The sequence below is a fragment of the Amia ocellicauda genome, chromosome 23 (genome assembly GCF_036373705.1).
Source record: "Amia ocellicauda isolate fAmiCal2 chromosome 23, fAmiCal2.hap1, whole genome shotgun sequence".
In the NCBI taxonomy this organism is placed as follows: Eukaryota; Metazoa; Chordata; class Actinopteri; order Amiiformes; family Amiidae; genus Amia; species Amia ocellicauda.
Genome location: NC_089872.1, coordinates 5,478,484 through 5,498,357, shown reverse-complemented (window position 1 = coordinate 5,498,357; position 19,874 = coordinate 5,478,484). Strand labels below are relative to the sequence as shown.

The 19,874-nt window shown below is 38.2% G+C and overlaps 1 protein-coding gene across 1 annotated transcript in view; it reads right to left on the bottom strand.

The window, feature by feature from the left end:
* Positions 1–19,874, bottom strand: part of LOC136719373 (tau-tubulin kinase 1) — a 57,714-nt gene that overhangs the window by 23,641 nt on the left and 14,199 nt on the right. Inside the window, exons 6-11 of the mRNA XM_066697297.1 lie at positions 7,219–7,284; positions 6,704–6,796; positions 6,316–6,441; positions 5,848–6,002; positions 2,967–3,168; positions 285–460 (exon numbers count right to left, since the gene is read on the bottom strand). Coding sequence (XP_066553394.1) covers positions 285–460; positions 2,967–3,168; positions 5,848–6,002; positions 6,316–6,441; positions 6,704–6,796; positions 7,219–7,284 — 818 coding nt within the window. The remainder of the gene's footprint in view (positions 1–284; positions 461–2,966; positions 3,169–5,847; positions 6,003–6,315; positions 6,442–6,703; positions 6,797–7,218; positions 7,285–19,874) is intronic.

The window sequence follows — 19,874 nt, the reverse complement described above, 5'->3', positions numbered from 1 at the left end:
ATGAACTGTAGTGTGAATGTGTGTGGTTAATAAATCGTTTTTATTGGGTACCGCATACACAATTCAAGATTGGCTGTCTCTGATTTGTATTCTTAATACGGTTATAGCAGAATTAAGTACATGTGAATCAAATGTCAGTCTCTTGGAGGTTTCATTTAATTGCATTCATTTAACCATAAAACTGGGTGTTCGAATGCAGAGCTGGTTGGAGACACTGAATGAATACCTTGTTGAAAGAAGCAATAGAGTACAGCAGGTGTGGCAAAATAAAACGGAACCCCCACCTTCGGTCACAGATGTCTGCCCTTCCCTCTGCTGCCGACAGCCGGTCTGACTCGGGGCTGTTGACCCGCCGGTACCTCAGAGAGCGCACCTGAACGCTGGGTGACTCCGGGGGAATTCTGACCGGAGACACAGGGCAGGCTCCTCGGCTGGGGTCCTCCTCCAGGGCACTCTGTGCCTGAGGAGAAACGATGACGAGGGAGAATGAAGGTTAAATATAGGGCTGCTGCCGACATGCCCAGACCATTGTGAAAGCACAGGGTGGTGCCCATTGGTGTCCAGCCTAGGATAGGAAAAGCTACATAAAAAAAAAGTGGAAACATCTTGAACAATAATATATTATCAGCAGTGCCATCTACGAGTCACACTTAAAATCTCAGCTTCATTTCAGATATGAAATAACACATTTGGCAATCTGATGCACCAAACACAGCTAAGAGAAGAAGCAGGTTTTGCAAATGTCAAAAATATTATCATATTAAAGAAGATGCATTCGATAACAGGAAAAACTAATTACAGCACCATACATTTTATAATTTACAGTGGTAACATTTAATTATCCAATGTAACTGACTGATAGTAGAAAAACACCTGCTGCATTTTATTGCCTATTAGAAAACATTTAATAATGCATGAATTTATAAAAATAAAACCTACACAAAAATATGTACAGTGGAAAATAAGAACAAAAAGTTTATTATTTATGTACTTAATATAACCAAATGTAAATGGATTATGTTGCTACCAGTCCAAGACCACAGAATATGAAAGTGAAAATGTTATTGTTTATGAAACCATTCTTCACCAATTACAAACTTCTGGCTCATTATTTTTAGGATTCACCCAAGCAAGTAGCAATGCAAGTTTTTTTGCAGATGAGTGAACTATGTCGAGACAAGGGGTGCCAACACTTATGAGCTGTGTCTGAAAGTATTTTGAATACGCTACTCAACAATTCATTCAGTTTACTCAATATTGTTAAACTATAGTTCAATACAATTATATACAATGAACACTGTCTCAATGTATAAATTAATAAACAAATGAAAGGTATCAATACTTTTGTCCATACAGTTGTTTGGATTGACAGAAAATCTTCATTATTTTTTGGACTTTGAGAAGATTACTGTACATACTGAACAAACTACTTGGCAACTTATTCCGAATTGTAAGTAGCATGCTTTGCTTTTTAGAGATGAAGAAACTGTAAATGTATGTATGTAAATCCTGTTGGATATATCTTCAGTATTGTCTGAGTTTAAAGTTAAAGAACTTTCAATAAAACTTGGGATTCTGTGTTACGTTCTTCAATTATGCATGTATTTATAAGTGTAAAGGAAAAATATAGGTAAAAAAAAACGTTTTTAAAATTTTGCATTAAACATTTACCTTGATTAATACTTCTCTGACATACAACTTTTCTGATCCTAATTTATGAAAGTCCAGAAGACACCAAGTGACATTGCAAATTTGTGAAAGAAAATGTGTTAGACAAATTGTAGCCAAAAGCTTGAAATCCTATTTTGTGGTAAACAAAAGGTTGTTATAAATCTGGAGTTGTCATTCCTTCTGCAAAACTGGCAAGGTGTCACAGTCAACAAAAGATGATTTGTATTGCATACACGTTTCTATACAAAACAAAGCTTATTCAATCATAGGTAGAATATTTAGTAGAGTATAGCTGCCTTATACTATATATTGTTTTAGTTACTGGACTAAAACAGGGAGTATAGGCACTGCAAAAAACTTAAAATGTAAATTTGCTGCTGAAATGAACCTTTCAAACTGCAGTGATATACGCGGCTTTATTTGTTAAGCTGACACTCAGTGAGTTTGACAGTTTACAATTGAACGATTTACTAGTATGCTTGCTGAGGCAAACTGCGCTACACTACACACCACCTCACCCCCAGTGTATTAAATCAATGCATTCTTTATTGCCTGCACAATATTTTCTCAATGAAGCGATCATAAAATAAAAATTACACACAAATACTCTGGGATAAAGAGTATCTGTATAAGTATTGATCCCCCTACAAACAGTCCTCTGCATGAGCACAGACACTGCAGTTAAAACAATAAGAACCGTAATACAAATAATAGCAACTACAACAACAAAGATGAAATCCATTTCACTACGATTCTGGTTAAATCCTTTGAAAATAACCCTTCTTATGTTTCAGTTGTGATATACGATTTGTGTTTTGTATATGAATAAGAGTAACCCAGTGTTTATATTATGTCCTGAGTATCAATTCATTCTTACTTGAAGTCCTTAAGACTAGTTACATTACATTAGGACAAAATGTATAATAAGAAGCATGTGTGATTTGTAACCAATGGTCTTTATCTCTGGTCCACATCCTTCAGCTTTTATACAAGGGTTACATCAGTGGCTAAAGATCATGTTAATCTGGACTAAGCAAATAACTACTTCAATTAAGAAACCAAGTCTCAGCTCCACAGAATATCAAGACTACAGGTTGGCCTCAAAAATGTACCTTCAATTTCCCTACAACATCAATTCTGACTCGGCTACTATGGAAATCAAGGAGCTGAATCAAGGACCCAGTAGTTCCCCAAGGACCAGGATTAGTTGTAACAAAGGTGCTACACACAAATGACCAATGTGTGTGATGGACACAGGTCTGGCGAGATGCTGCAGAGAGGCCACAGGAGAGTACCTTGCTGATGCTGATCCTGAGTTTGTTACGGTTGAAGTCAGTATCTTCCCACACCTCAACTTCGTTGGGCAGTTGGCTTTCGCTCTGCCGACCGGGGACCACCGGGGGGGCGTTCTCCTGGTCGCTGAAGTGTTCGTCCTGCAGCACGTCATCCGTGTTCTCTCGCTGCAGATCTCCGGGCACTGGGGTCACGTTCACAACCCTGAAACAAGAGGCACTTTAGGTCTGTTGGGCATGGATTCCACAGCACAAGCTCCAGACTGCAGACTCCAGCTCCTAAGTGCGTCAACTAGCCACTTCCCATGGTTCTCAGCTTTCATACACAACCAGTCACAGGTTACAGCTTAGACCTCTCTCATTGGCAATGGGGACTGTGATCTCGACATTCACATGGATGTTAGACTGACTCTTTACTGTAGGAGGCGTTGGTGCATGATGGTCACTCATACCAAATGATAATAAAAATGCAGTTAACCAGATGTCCTCAAAAGACTGATAGTAGTCGCAGACTAAAGTACTGTCACCCTTCACTTGACACCAAGGTATTCACTCTTAATTTATATTAACCATAGCATGCTTTTAAATTTGGTTGATTTACTGGACAGGGTGTGAATACTTTTGTCTGCCTCTCCATTGATATCTAAGGAATTGCAGCCATAAGTATTGGCACCTCACTCTGAAATAATCTATGTTGGGAGTTTTAGAAGTACTCACTAGGATAATTCATTATTCAGGACACACTGAAAAATATATAATTGTTAAAGCTTTATCAAGGTAAACGTATTCATGAATAGCACTGTTTCAATTGACAGGTGCCAAAACTTTTGTCTGCAACTGTATTAAAGGGGTGGGGAAGAAATGGACCTGCTGTGACCCATGCTGACAATCTCTTCAAAGACCTCAATGACAAGCAATGCTCACATCACCCTTTCACCGTCATGGAATTTGAAGCTTTCTAAATAAAAGCAAACAAAATAACAAATAAAGTGAGATGTGCTCACAGTGCATATGTCTTGAAACGATCAGTCATTTTAAGCATCACCAGGTCAGGATTTTGACCGGAGCTTCTATTAGGGCAGAAGAGAAGTTATTTACGTTTCCAGGTTTGACCCGAATTCTAGTTTTCAATTCACTGCGATCTGCACTCGCTCCACTGAATCATTCACTAAGACGTCAGTCTCACCATTATAACATTACCCGGAGGTTGGATTTGCAGGTGTACAAGCCAATAAAACAGTGTAAGCCAAAAACAGCAGTCAAATCCCACACAAGAAAGTTTTAAATGATCAATGTTATTAAAAGTGGTACATGAAGACGATAAATCATCCAGTTAAAACAGAACAAGGAGATTAAAGCATTCATATTCCTTAAAGTAAGTATGTCTGTTACTTATTTGGACAGCCAGTCTTTTGGGTTGCAAATGATTTTTAATTTACATCCGCAATCAGTGTACTGTACACAATATGTATCTTAATACTTCAGCAAATACCTCCAAATTGAATTAGTTCCCCCTAAACTGAGTGTAGTCCATATTAGTCTAAGTCTAGTCTAAATCTGAGGCAAACAGCACAAGGTCTAGACAGTGCAGGACAGGATTCAATGTGGTCTGCATATAAATGCTTGTGAATTAGCACAGGCCGTTTTGCTTGAATCGGGTGGGTGCAATGTTAAATGTTGCATTGCATTAATCATTTTAAAAGCTAACATCAGCTCTGAGCTCGGAATACAAATTAAGAGATCTGCATGCACATTTATTCTTCATATTTTCATCCTTTGTGTAAGATATTGGGAACTATATTTTGTTTAGCTTCCCCTAGAGGCATTTGGTTGGTAATTTTTTTCTGGCATTATGAACCATCTGTATTTCAAGAGAAGTTGTTTCTTCTAGTGTTATTGCAATTACAATACCTTGCACAGCCCAGTAGCCCAAACAGTCCTAATGTACAATCTTTTGCAGCCTGAAAAGGGACAGTTTATTCTAGTCTTTTCTGTGTGTGAGAGACAGAGAGGGTGACCATTTATTCTGCTTATCATGCCTAATAGCCGGTTTGTCCTGTATTTGAGCAGAAAATAAAATCAGACATTGCCGTCCTCCTATCATAATAACAAACATTATTCCCTCGGTATCGTCAATTTTCACCCCAAGTTTTTCCCACTGCTCCACAGAAACCGCTTTCTTGATCTTTATCAAAACAACGCAGATCTAAAGAAAAAGCTTGAGAATGCGAGGGGAAGAAATGGCTCTCTCCGGAGATCTAATCAGTTGGATAGGGAGCTGGTGCGGCAGTACGCTGTGCCGCACCGCTGCAGACCACGGCTTCAAAGAGAGGATCCTCATGGAAACGGAAAGCTGTAACTTTTCTCCGATGTGATTGCAAGTAAGAGTGCTTGTGTATGAATGTCAAGTTGAAGAGGATAAATTATCATTAAAGTAGTTCTCTGAAGCCCAAGGTTAAGGCAGGCCAATATTCATCCCCCACCTGTTCTGTTCATTTTTTCAATTTTTTTATGGACATCAATCTGAGACCATCTTTTTGGGGAGATCTTGTGTGTGAAAGCCTTCATATATTTTTTAATTTGACTTCTACATGAAGAGGGAACTTGTGCAATACTTGCCTTTAAATCAAACTTGTTGTGCTTTGGCGTTTTTCCAGGTTATCTGGGCAGGGGAACTATTTTTTCAATTAAATGTAATCAGTATCCTTCTGCTCTCACTACCTGGATGGGTGTATGGGAGAAGGAGGTCCCACATACATTTTGTGACAAAATGAAGACTCTACTACATCCTTCCTTTAAACTTTCTTTTTCCTTGGGTGTCTGTGTGTGGATTCGTTACAGGGGGTAGGACAGGCACTCGGTCTGAAGAGGGAGATTCTCTTACCCCACCATGGCTGCCGTCTGCCTCGTGTTGTGCTGGGGTGGGGTGGAGGTGCTGGTTGATAACAATGAATCAGTGCCTCCTTTCTCCCAGTCAAACGGCTCGTTCTCCGTTATAATCCGCTCCTTCATGCTGCTCTCAAACACTGACATTAAAAGCTGCGGAGCACAATAAAGCATACAATCAGTTAGGCAGGGGTCAGGGTAACATTGGGCAGCACCACCTCAACTGCAGAACAGCCCACTCTGTGTCGTCCATGGTTGCCTTCAATGTAGCTTTGTTTCCAAGGGGCTTCTTGAGACAATGCAGTGGAAAGCCAATTTCAAATGTGTGAAAATGTGTGTTGGGCTGAAGTTCTGATAAAGTGTGTGCCTTATATCTCATTAGAACCATTTCAAATTGGATCAGGGAAAAGTAGAAACACCATCAACTAAAAGGCAAAATAAATCTATTAAATTATATATTTTTTACCTGATAGTCTGGCTTAGTGAAATAATCAAGGCCTAATACATGATCTAGGAAGGTGTGAAACTCTGAAGGCATGTGTTTGAGCAGCATCCTGTGGTCATATCTCTCTTTGATCTGGCCAACTTGCTCCTGTAAAAAACATAAAAGAGGACGGACTATGCATAATTAATACTCTTGACACCAAAAAACAGCAAACATGATTTAACTTTGCCTTGCTACACTTTTTACTATGATTATACTGCAGTAAACATTTATAAGGGTGCAGATAACTGTATTCAATACAAAAATCCACATATTAACCATATGTTTTGGCAGAGAGAACTACTCTAGTAATATTGATTTAAAGACATTTCAATAGGATTGGAAACTGTTGTGAACAAAAAGTGCTTACCTTATCCTTAATTTTGCGCCAAGGTAACTGACCAACTGCAAATTCAACTAACATGTAAAATAAGGACCACAAGTCATCATGGCGACCCATTTCCTGAAAATTAGCAGAGAGAAAAGGGGAACGTTATGGTTTTATTTTATATGAGCTGATGTGTCAATTCTCTCTTTTTTTATTCAATCTAGTGAAAGAATATGTATGATGTCTCACATGGATGTGTTTTATATAGAGATGAATACAAACTTGGATAATTTAATAAAGTTTGTGAAATGCATGGACTAACTTTTGAAATTTCATTACTGTCAATGTCAGAAATAATGGCATTTCACAGGGAATGGGTCATTGATCATTTAGGAACAGCCATTTACATTATCACAGTGAATCCCAAACAAAGGGACTCCTACTAAGAACATGGAAACATAAAATATTATTGCAAATTTGAATTTCCAGGTTCTTTGATGTCCAGTAAAATATATGTAAGACACCTAAGGCAAACTGAAATGGTAGAAGGCACTCACTTTGTTTTTATGTGCATTAACTGAAGCATAGCGAACTGTTCCCCGAAATCCTGCAACATTTCTAGGCTAAAAAACAAAGAGAAAACATGTAAATAAAATACATATTCCACAACCATTCAAAGCACGTTTATTCAATCTTATAAGGATTCTGCTCCAAAGACTAACTAGCATCATTACTTTATTCAGTTTTAAGAGTTCTTTGGAGTCCTTATATGTTTAGACCAGTGGCCTGTTTATGCTTTTCACATTAAAAACTGTGCAATCACCGATTTAAATGTAATGCACTTTGTAGGAAAGATATGCAGGAACTGGCATTTAGTTTTTTTGAGTTAAAAACATGCACGTAACAAAATTTACTGACTTGAAGGAAACTTGCAACTAAAATTAAAAAAACTACAGCAAACAAATCAAACAGAGACTCGGCTGCAGTCAAGGGTCTCACCAGAGCTTTAGCACAGAGTTGAAATCAAAGCAGTTAAGAATTGTCTTCTCATTTTGATCTTACCCTTACAATAAATCAGGCCGGGAGTGTAGTATTGTACACCAAAAACAAGCATAAATTTTACCGAAGTATCCCAAGGTTCCTGTTATTTTGTATTCCAATTTTAACATCTTGATAACTTGTGTGTTTGTTTGTTTCTCACTATTACAAACTGAGAAGACATCCAGTCAATTAAATATAAGGTTTACAAATTGTATGTGCAGATAGCAGGTTACATTACAAATATCAAACCGGAAAATTTGACATTATCTGGACAAGCCCAAAAAAAAAAGCCAAATCAAAAACACGGATATACATCAAAAAAGTGTATGGTACATCAAGTGAAGAAATGTTAAAATGGTACAATGCTCCAGTAAGATGTAATTTAGAACACAGTGATCCAGTTACAAAGAGGACAGTGGTGTTCTGGGGAAAGGTCAAAGAGGAGAAATTAGACTAAGTCATGGTTTCAAATGATTGTCAAGAACGGATAGGTACTGAATCTCTTTAGTCTTGTCCAGTGGAAAATATGATGGGATTCAAAATATTTAATATCTTTCAATGTAAAACAGGGAAGAAGGATCAGAGAGAAAAATATAGTAACCAGTCATACAGCTGAATCTTTCCTATAATAGATTCAAGGCTGAAATTCACCAAACAAAATATACAAATAGCCAAATCAAGTTTGCCAGCTTGAGACCTTTCTTATGTTCAAAAAGGTTGAAGATCATTGCACTCCATTTTCAAAATCTTCTCTCAATAGACAACTTTTTCCTTATTGGGGGACATGGTGTGGTTTTCTGTTGACCAGTAATAAAAAAATAAAACTGAACAAGTGATTTGGTTTGTAACCATCCATATCCCTGAGTTGGTAAGAGAATAAATCAAGACCCTACTGAACAGGAATGGAAAGGGAGATATTTTTGAGCATTTTCATGTCAGTAACATGTGAAACTTCACTATGAGAAGAAGTTTAAAAGAAAATGTTATTGTTTTGTTTGAGAACAGTACAGTAGACCCTACTAATTGGTCTTTAGTGTTCCTATTACTTCAATACAGATTCTTGAATGACAGAGCTTCCTTGCCCTGGCTGATCCAAATCCCTGGCGAGACCCATGAGCAGCAGTGCGAAACAAAAAAGCTTGGTGACAGCACACTCACAACTTCACTCTGTCAAACTGTGACTGTGATGGGAGCGAGCGAGCGAGCGGGCTGATGGGAGAAACAGGTCAAACATACGCTTCAAAATAAAAGGCCAAAAGGAACTGTAAAACACAAAATAAAAGGAAGAAGAAGAAACACAAAATCAAGACACAATGACAAATAAAGCAGAATAATCAAAAACCATAGTCAAACCAAATCAATATGTGAAAGTAACGTAAATCAAAAGACGTTAATAATAAAATGATGCAACTGCTGTCGTTCAAGACAAGTTCATATCGTCTGCCCTGTTTAACGTTATTTCATTTCCTATTCCTTTCATGTCAGATCATATGCATTTCTCCAGCATTTTCCATTGTTGATTCTGCTGCATTTGACCAGTTCCTCAAATCTGGACCCTAGAGGTGACATTCCAACAGTCAAGCTGCTCTGATTAAGCAAACAATTAGTTCAATTAGCAAAATTACTGCTTAGAATAGTGTGATATGGAAACCAGAAGCCTATGTGGCCCGGTAGGACTCGAGCTTATGGGCTTATGTATGTGACTGGTGAAAATATTAGAGAGAGATCATACACAGGGAGGAATTAAAATAAGGTTGTGAAAATGGTATTGGTACGCCACTAAGATATTTCTCTTTCCCCTTCCTCTTCTTGTCCTTCCGCTTTGCAAAAATCTCCACACAACCTAATTCTGCTGGAATAATTAATAACAGGGGCAATCAAAATCAGAAAAAAAAAAAAAAACAGAATTACTCGTAAAAGATCCATGAGAGAACATAAGTGAGAAACACAATGAAAGAGAAATGCACATGATGTAAAATAACTTGATTTCATCGTTACAATATCAACGTGTAATGAAACCTTGCTTATAACTTCTGACTGAATGCCCTTTCTGAGCTACACTTTTGTGATGATTTGTTCCAGTCACGCCACCAGCCAAGTTCCAGTTGTTCAGTGTCGAGGAAGAAATTCAATATGCAGTGATAAATATTTAAGTGCCATGTGTGCAGTCTGGGTGGTGAGGTTGTGCTCCAGGTTTGGAAACAAAGCAATTAAATGATTTTCAAAAATAATAATTATAAAATAAAGCAAAATGTATTGTGCACATATGAAATGAGCAACAATTCTGAAGCACTACTGTGTATTTAATATACAACCTCTACCATTGCACTGGGATTGGCTAGAGACAGGTGCATTTTCAGTGTTCCTTAGTGCATTCGAGAATTATCAGTTTGAAATCCCAATTTTTCCACTGGTGCTTCAGATACAAGTAAATACCTTTTGGCATTGGTGTGCCATACTTCCTTGACTGAAACCAAACATGTTGCCAAACCATGCTGGCCTATTCATTGCAACCCCATCATTTGCTTCAGATTCACTTTTATTGCCATTCATTCATTCAAGACAGACTTGTAGGTTAAGATTAGTAAGGGTGGTGCAGAGGAAAACTATTGCCTCACAACAATCTTCGGCCTTATCAAGGAAAAATCTGAAAAGCCTGTATAAAAATAATAATAATATAGAGCTTATGTATTTACTTTTGTATTCCTGCATTTCATTCATAGCAAAGAACATAAGAACATAAGAACATAAGAAAGTTTACAAACAAGAGGAGGCCATTCGACCCATCGTGCTCGTTTGGTGTCCATTAATATCTAAGTGATCCAAGGATCCTATCTAGTCTATTTTTAAATGTTCCCAAACTTTCAGCTTCTACCACATCGCTGGGTAGTTTATTCCAGATTGTGACTACTCTCTGTGTAAAGAAGTGTCTCCTGTTTTCCATTTTGAATGCCTTGAAGCCCAATTTCCTTTTGTGTCCCTGGGTGCGTGTGTCCCTGCTGATCTGGAAAAGCTCCTCTGGTTTGATGTGGTCGATACCTTTCATGATTTTGAAGACTTGGATCAAGTCCCCACGTAGTCTCCTCTGTTCCAGGGTGAAAAGGTTCAGTTTCCTCAGTCTCTCAGTAGGACATTCCCTTCAGACCTGGAATAAGTCTGGTTGCTCTCCTCTGAACTGCCTCTAGAGCAGCAATATCCTTCTTGAAGTGTGGTGCCCAGAACTGCACACAGTATTCCAGATGAGGTCTAACTAGCGCATTGTACAGTCTTAACATTACTTCCCTTGTTTTAAATTATACACTTTTGACAATATACCCTAGTATTCTGTTTGCCTTTTTTATTGCTTCCCCACATTGCTTGGATGGAGAAAGTGAGGAGTCCACATAGACTCCTAGGTCTTTCTCATGCATTACTTCATCTAGATCTGTACCTCCTATAGTGTAATTATAGTGGACATTTTTGTTACCTGCATGTATTACCTTGCACTTGTCCACATTGAATTTCATTTGCCAGGTGTCGGCCCACAACTGAATATTATCTAAGTCCCTCTGAATAGTCTGTGCTGCCAAGATTGTATCTGTTGAGCCACCTATTTTAGTATCATCTGCAAATTTGACTAGTTAGCTAACTATCCCAGAGTCCAGATCATTAATATAGATTAGAAAAAGCAAAGGCCCTAGTACTGATCCCTGTGGAACTCCACTAACAACCTCACTCTAATCGACACCCTCTGTTTCCTATACATAAACCAGTTCATAATCCATCTACTTACATTACCCTGAATGTCTACAGCTTCCAATTTGAGGATCAGTCTTTGGTGTGGAACCTTATCAAAAGCTTTTTGGAAATCTAAGTATATCATATCATATGCTTTCACGTGATCTACAGCTGCAGTTGCATGTTCAAAAAATTATAATAAATTAGTAAGACATGATCTGCCTCGTCTAAACCCATGTTGACTATCTCCAAGAATATGGTTTTCATTAAGATGCTCCTCTATTTTCTGTCTAATCATTTTTTCCAACATTTTACAAGTGATGCAGGTGAGACTGATTGGTCTGTAATTTCCTGGCTCAGTTTTGTCCCCTTTCTTGTGGATTGGTATGACATTTGCTATCTTCCAGTCAGTTGGCACATCCCCTGTTCTAAGTGTCATTTGGAATAATTGAGTTAGCGGCCTATAAATAATTTCCCTCATTTCTGTTGGAAATATCCCATCTGGCCCAGGTGATTTGTTTGTTTTTAATTCTGCTAGTCCCTTTAGTACCTCCTCCTCATTTATCCTGATCTCTCTTAGGGTTTAACTGGACTGATTGTCAACCTGTGGCATGTCATCTGTTTTTCTTTTGTAAAAACCTCTGTGAAATACTAATTTAGAACATTTGCCACATCTTGTTCGTTTTACAAGATACCTCCATTTTTGCCCTTGTGATTGCACCAATCTGTTTCACTTCCTCCTTTATTGACCGCTTGCTGTTGTAATATTGAAAAAAGCTCTTTGCATTGGTTTTAGTTCGAAGAGCTATGTTTCTTTCTATTTCCCTCTTTGCTTTCCTGATCCCTTTCTTAAGATCTCTTTGCAGCTCAACATATTCTATGTATTTTGTTTCGTCACCATCCCTTTTGTATACGCTATACAACATTTTCTTTCTCTTGATAATTTTTTGCATACCTCTATTAAACCAATTTGGCCAGTGTTTTTTGGTCCTCAATTTGCTAAGTTTTGGTACAAATTGCTCCTGAGACTCAAGTAGTATATTCTTAAGATATACCCATCCATTTTCAACTGACTCTGTATCCAATGTGCTCCAGTCTACCTCTTCTAAGTGCCATCTCATACCTTCAAGGTTTGCTTTCTAAAATTGTAGACCATTGTTTTAGACTTGGACCTTGTTTTTTGAAAGTATGCCTCAAAGCTAACCATATTGTGATCACAATTTGACATTGGTTCTCTAACTGCTGCCCCCCTGACTCTATCTTGGTCATTTGAAAAGATCAAGTCAATACATGCACTCTTTCTGGTTGGTTCCCTGACAAATTGAGTTAGAAAGCAGTCATTTACAATCTCAACCATTTCTATTTCTGCTTCTGTAGTCCCCACTGGGCTTTCCCAGTCTAAGTTTGGGAAATTGAAATCCCCCATTATAACAGCCACATCCTTGCTACACTGAACAATGCAGCATCTTTCTGAATATCTGAGTTTGGTGGCCTGTAACACACTCCTACCGCTAATCCTCCAGATCTCTTGTTCAAAAGTTTCACCCACAAGTTCTTCTGCCTATATGTCATTTTTCACATATAATGCTACCCCACCCCCTCTTCGATTTTGCCTGTCTCTCCTAAACTGTGTGTATCCTTCCAACTTCATCCCCATCATTTTCTGTAAGCCATGTTTCTGTCACTCCTACAACATCGTAGTCACATGCTAGCACTGTGGCTTCCAAGTCTAACATCTTGTTCCTTATACTCCTGGCATTGAGGTACAAACATTTCAGGACTTTCCTACTAGCAGTTTCCCTTGGCTTTCTTTCCTTAGAGGAACATCTCCCATTGTCAGAGCTCCCTGCCCCCCTGGTTCCTAGTTTAAATGATTCTCAATTTCACTGCACATACGCTCTCCCAATGCATTAGCCCCCCTTCTGTTTAGATGTAGACCGTCCGGTTTGTACAGGTCCCATCTATCGCAGAAGAAAGACCAATGCTCAATAAACCTAAACCCCTCTACCCTACTCCAAGCTTTCAACCACGTGTTAAACTTTCTAATCTCTGCCTGTCTCCCTGGCCTGGCACGTGGTACCGGAAGTATTCTAAAAATCTAAAAATCACTAAGAGATCATTTTATGGTGAAATGTCTGAGTGGACTGCAAGGAATGAAACTCAATACAGAGAGAAAAGTACATCTTGCTGACTAGTACATTATTTCAAATCTCGACTAATTACAGAGCCTGCACCTGGCAATAGTGTATTAATCTTGAGAATCACTTATGGACCAAATGAGAAAACGATTAATTAAACATCTCTGCATCCCAGTGTTTGTTGGGTTCTACACAGCACCATAAAATCAGATGTTTCACTTAATTAGACCTAGAGTAACAACATTTCTGCTGTTAAGAAGATGAAAAGGTTTGACATTTCCGTTATTATAAGCATACTCCTTGAACTGCATACGTCCAGAAACTAAATTAATGATATAACCAGCAATCCAATCCATTAAAATGGGTTCTAGACTCCCAGGTTTGTTTTCATCATTGTTTTCATATGTCACTGAGCGTACACCCATAAGTAGACATCAAGTCTACATCCAGCAGTCTCCAAACCTACAGGTGATGTTTTAATACTACCAGAAGGTGCAGCAGTCAACATTTAAAAAAGACTGGTGTTTTTTAAAAACCGCCTCTAGCGGTCTGTTATTGACTTTACTAAAATTAATTCTGAAAAAGGAATGGAGGCCTTCGATGTCTAAAATGGCAAAATGGCAATTAAAATGTGGTGTGTGTGTCAGAGGGTTTCTGATTACAATGTAGTTTAGGGGTCCATAGAATGACTCATATTACAATTAATGTATTGATTGGTTGGGAAGAGAAAATACAGGAATTTGGCCACACCCACCAACCAACAAACAGGGTAGAAAAATACAGTAAAAATGGTAATGGGACAATATTTTATTAATCAGTTACAGGCCTTGGACGTTGAAAACATGGACCAAGTTAATAAGTTAAAATGATTATGTAGAATGGTCAGGTTTTCTATTTATAGTATACAGGAATCAAGGCGAATGTTTGCATACTAAATCAGAATTGTATGTGTAATCTATAAATATATACTCCATTATCCCAGCTCCTTATAAGACAAGCCTGATTTAATCATTTTAAGCTGAGTGCCAGGTGTCAGTATAAGAGTCTGCAGCTGAGAATCCTCCTCTCTGCCTTCAGTGTCATCCACAGTGTTGGCTGAAGGTCATTTTCACTGGAGGCTCTGTGACTTGCTGGGTTTACTATCGCTTGAGAAAACTACTGCAGTGCAGGTTGAATCATGGGAGGCTTGCCTTCCTAATCAATGGAGAGCAGCTGACTCAGCTACAGAAATACACACAGACACACACACAAATACCAGCTCAAGCCAGGATTCAGAACATCGTCCACTGATGCATACAGACACAGCATATATTCCTCTCATGTAGTTGCACTCAGAAGAGAATTTAAGAAGAAGGGAATTAAGATACTTCTAATTGTAAGTTCTGAATAGCCATTCAGACAGGGACTAAATTAAGCAATGGCACCAGCACTTGAAACTGAGAGGTCTAAAAATCTTTCCAAATCCCATTACATCTGGTTATTTTCTTCTGGCTAAGGCCTCCTATGACATTAGCCACATTTTCAGCCTCTCTCTCTGTTAATGTGTAGGCCAGTGAATTTCCTCATGTACGCGCACACACACACACGCAAGATGGAAGCTAGCCTGAAGTATGTGTGGGAATAACTTTTCTTCCCTTACAAAATTCAGCACTACTGATAGTTCTCACTTTTTCTCTACCTTGCTTAAAGGTGTAGGCCTATATGAGGATTACAGCAGTAAAAGACATGTTTCAAAAATAAATGTAAATATTCTATGCAAGAGTAAAATGATACATTGATGGGGAGGGGAGGGGGGGGATGAATTTCTGAACTGCACAGGATGTGAGGAGGTAGTATAAAGAGAGCACAAATGGAAACCCAGTATAAGAACAAACTGGCACCCAAGACACATTTCCGATTAATTTGCTTCCATTTGACTACACAAACAGATGGTTTTCCAAGCTCCCCCCTGCCTTCTCCATTGAATAACATGCTGTAGATTTCTGGAAGAGCATGCCAACCAGTGGAAATTACAAAGAGAGCAACGAGCAGCTTCTGAGAAGGGGAAGAGAGCTCTCGATTGCAGACATGTTCTTTCAAAGCCCAGATTGTGCTCCTTTTTTCTCTCCTCTCAAGAAAATACAAAACACATGATGCACTACAGGCCCACTGTTCTCAAAGTCATCCTGTTAACCAATAAACAACAACAGGCTCCTTGAAAGTTTATCGGAAGCTTCAAGTGGTTTGCAAAGTGAATCTGTTTTTTCGCTCAATATTAATTTGTTTATTAACGAACAAGACCCTCTTCCATTACTAAAATAAGCAGCATTCCTCATAGACTGCCAAATGAGGCTTGAGGACCAATCACATGTTACAGGCATTCCCTGTGTTCTGTCTGTGACATTCATATTTTGCTCAGTTTAAAGCCAGAGGGTAACATTACCACTAAGTTTATCTCCCAGTCAGGAACACAATAAGTTTATCAATTTCTCAGTTTATCAGTTTAACATTCCTGCAGGACAACTTAATTTTGTTCCTCTCCCCTTCATTTTTACAGCAGTAACCAGGCAGCAACTCCCTGACTTCGGCTCTAACAAAATATGACTGAAAAGTATGAGGGGCCAAACAGGCCATAATACATTGGATTGCATGCATACAGTATTGGTTCACAACTTCGCATGCATACTATATTGGTTTGTGTGTGTAATATATTGGTTTGTATGCAAACAGAAGTGTCTTTAGTCTCATGCGCAGTGATACAGAAATGAACATCTTCAAGAAAGCAAACATTCAGGGGGGAGTGTTTGACAACCAGTTGGGAATAATCAGTGCGGTGACTTCATAACAGTACACAAAGTCTGCATGACTTATATCTTTGCTACCCTTTGTTTTCTCTCATTATGTCACCTAATAATTAGCATCAATGTAAGTGTCCAATGTAATTAAGGCAACATCACTCTTATCAAAACATGATGTATCCCTCCCCTGTGCACCAATGTTAATCAGAGCCAAAACAGAAGAAGTGCTTTTGATCATATCATAGCAACATCTGCTGTATCAGCTGTGATTTAGCACTATCTTAATGAAAACAAACAATGGAGTTCCCACAAAGAACTAGCCTGTTAGGCCTGTAACTGTTTGTCAGAGATGACTAGAGTATAGTAATGCAATTACATACATGTGACCAGAGTTTTTTGTTTTTTTTTAGAAAGCTTGAAGAATATTATTTCAAAGAAAATGTCAAAAAGGCAAAGGAGGATCAGTATCATTGGATGTGAGATGATTTTTTAGCTCCCCCCTGAATTTGCACGACCAGGCACCTCCAACCCTGACTCTAATAAAGCAGATTTTATATACAGCCTTTAACGGGTTGACTTTGCAGGTCACAATATAAATACAGACAACCTGCCCAGCGCAAATATTAGCAAATAACCAAAAGGTAAAACAAATATAACTAGAATTAAGGTTAGTCAATCGCACTGTCACATACTTGAAACATCCTCCTTAAAAAACTAGTAAAATGAGTAACGTAGATACAAAAATAAAAAATAAAATAAATAATGGGGGAAAAAATCATTATGATCTTCCAAGTAAGCTTGGTTTAATCATTCTTTTTAACTGCAAAGTGCAAACCCTTCATTAACATTTAGCAGACGTGTAGAGATTGACATCTTTTAAAAGAACAGTCTACTTCTTTTCCAAAAGGATACACGTGTACATACTTGTGTAGAACGCAAATTAATTGTATTTTTTTTTAAACTGTAGCCTTTGCAACAAATAAGCTGATGGTATAATTAAACACTTGTTATCCAAACAAGATTTATGTCTCGATATAAGATATGAAAGCTTGGTTGCAGCTGATTGAGTCTTTTTATTTTTCTCCACTTAAAGCCATCAGGGAGATTGTTATGAGAATTGTATCTGCTTTGGTTTACAGAAGAGGCACCTCTGGGTGGATTAACTTTTAATATGTGTTAAATTATAATCACATACAATTAATACCAGCACTCAATCAGTTTGTATTCCTGAGTAGATAATAGATCTTCTGAGTCAAAAAGGATCAAATTGTGAGGGCTCCAAAGTGGATCAGCTGGTAAAATCCTCTGCTTAGCAACCACACTAGGCCCTGTAGTTTAGAGGAGTGGTTTTCAAACGCCTGTCCATTGACCATTTCCTGCCCTTAGCCCATCTGCAGCCAGTCTGTAGCATATTTCCTCCTGCACGCTATCACATTCCTCTCAAAAACAAAATTAAAAACAATCCATCCAAATTTTAAGAAAATAATTTAAAATGCTTCAAGTGTTCTGTATTCTATTGCACTATTTCCTTTGTACGAGTGCATTGTGTGTATATATTAAATGCAATAAAATGTATGTTGGCTGTGCCACAAATAACTGGGCCTCAGTGTGAAAATGTTTGGGACCCGCTGGTTGAGAGATCACTGTTTCCAAGCTGAGCTGTCAGTAGACAACTGATGTACAGTCATGGACAGCTGTGATGGCGAAGTAGTGATTACTTTATTTGATTTATATTGTTTAATGAGTTTATCGAACACATTTGTAGCCTAAATTAAACCATGGAGATTCCAGTTGATGGAATGGACTTAAGACCACGGTTGTGCAAACTTTGTACTGCCACTCAGATGCTTTCTATGGTGACTAAGATGAACTACTTTCATCTTAAACAGCCACAGGCTAATGGGAAAGCCGTAGTGGTCGGCAGAGTTAATGGGCAATTGGAGATCATTGGATGCGTTGCAGAGTGCACAGTCCACCAGTTTATTTTCGGGTGCCTGTGTGTGGCAGATCCATCTTGGCTCTAGCCCATACTGATGCACAATAGGAGGCACAGAGCCAAGATGGGTACTCATTGCCTAGCAAATAACCATTAGACATGTTAAACTGAGGGCATCCGTCTAGTTTTCACTGCAGAGAACTCAGTGTACAGAATGGGAGTCAAGGTGCACAATGAGGATCTGTAATCTGTTTTATCTAGTTTGCGAGAAACTAATCATTTTCCAGGATAGTTGGACCACATGTATGGGTTGTGGTTTTGGCATCGTGACAGAGTCCTTATCCTGTGGAAGCAGGATTCAGGAAAAGCCTGTTTAATAAGCACTCAGACATTAATGAAAAAGGTGAACGGGGCTTGTGTGTAATTGTAACTGACAAAATTGTGTGTAACGACACTACATCTGAGTTTAAGCCTGTGCATTCAGACGATTATACTGTATAGGGCAGCAGTGTGGAGTACTGGTTAGGGCTCTGGACTCCTGAGTGGAGGGTTGTGGGTTCAGTCCCAGGACTTTTGTACCCTTGAGCAAGGTACTTTAACTAGATATGCAAAAATAATATGGTATGTTGTAACAATTGTAATTTGCCTTGGATAGGGGCATCTGCTAAGAAATATAATTATAATACAGACCAATATAAACAGAAACAAAAAAACAGCTTAGTATTGTTAAAGTCTAATGGAGCCTTAAATAATGATCTGTATGTCTCTAAACAAGCGCGTAATTCTGCATGTGGCTGGAACATCACTTCTGTCATTGGAAAACTGTAAAGAGTCTTTCTGAATACATTCACTGCATTTCACTATGTAACGTCCTTGTTTTATTTTTATTTATCGAATCCCATAATTACCCCCGCAAGCAATCACCTTCAGCACAGACCCAGTGAACAGCAGGCTGGCTCCGAATAAATGACTGGGCATGCATTTTTCTGAACGCAAATCAATAGTATAAGCACAAGGCAAAGCTGTTTTTTTCTCACAGTTTTGTTTGCCTATATTCTGTTGACTTCCTTCAATTAAATCAAGTGTGAAAAACTGCTAGCCCTTAACATATTTGAATAACATTGACCTCCTGCAGTGTAAAGACATTGGAATAAGATGTACATATATTTTTGAGGCATATATACATCCATGCCTAATAGATTACACAAAAAAATAATGCATTGTTGTATGCAGTACACTTCTAAGAAGAGATGATTTGTGTTCCATTTACTTCTCAGAGTAGCACATTATATGCAGATGACATACTTAATGTACAATACACTATAACAAATGTAATCTATATTAAAAAAAAAATACATATAATGAAATTCAGTGTATACGGCTGTGGGGGAACCTCTGTTTAAGTTAAGTTAAGTCATTAAGCTAAGTCATTAATCTAAATAAATTTTTTACAAAGTGGTTTTGGGGTGAAAAACTTGTCATCTTAGGCACAGAGTAAAATAAAAACTTTCACATGTCCCCAGACTGAAAATTACAACACTTTGATATTTTCACCATTTGTCTGTTATTTTACAATTGGTCTTAATAGGCAATGAACAAACATG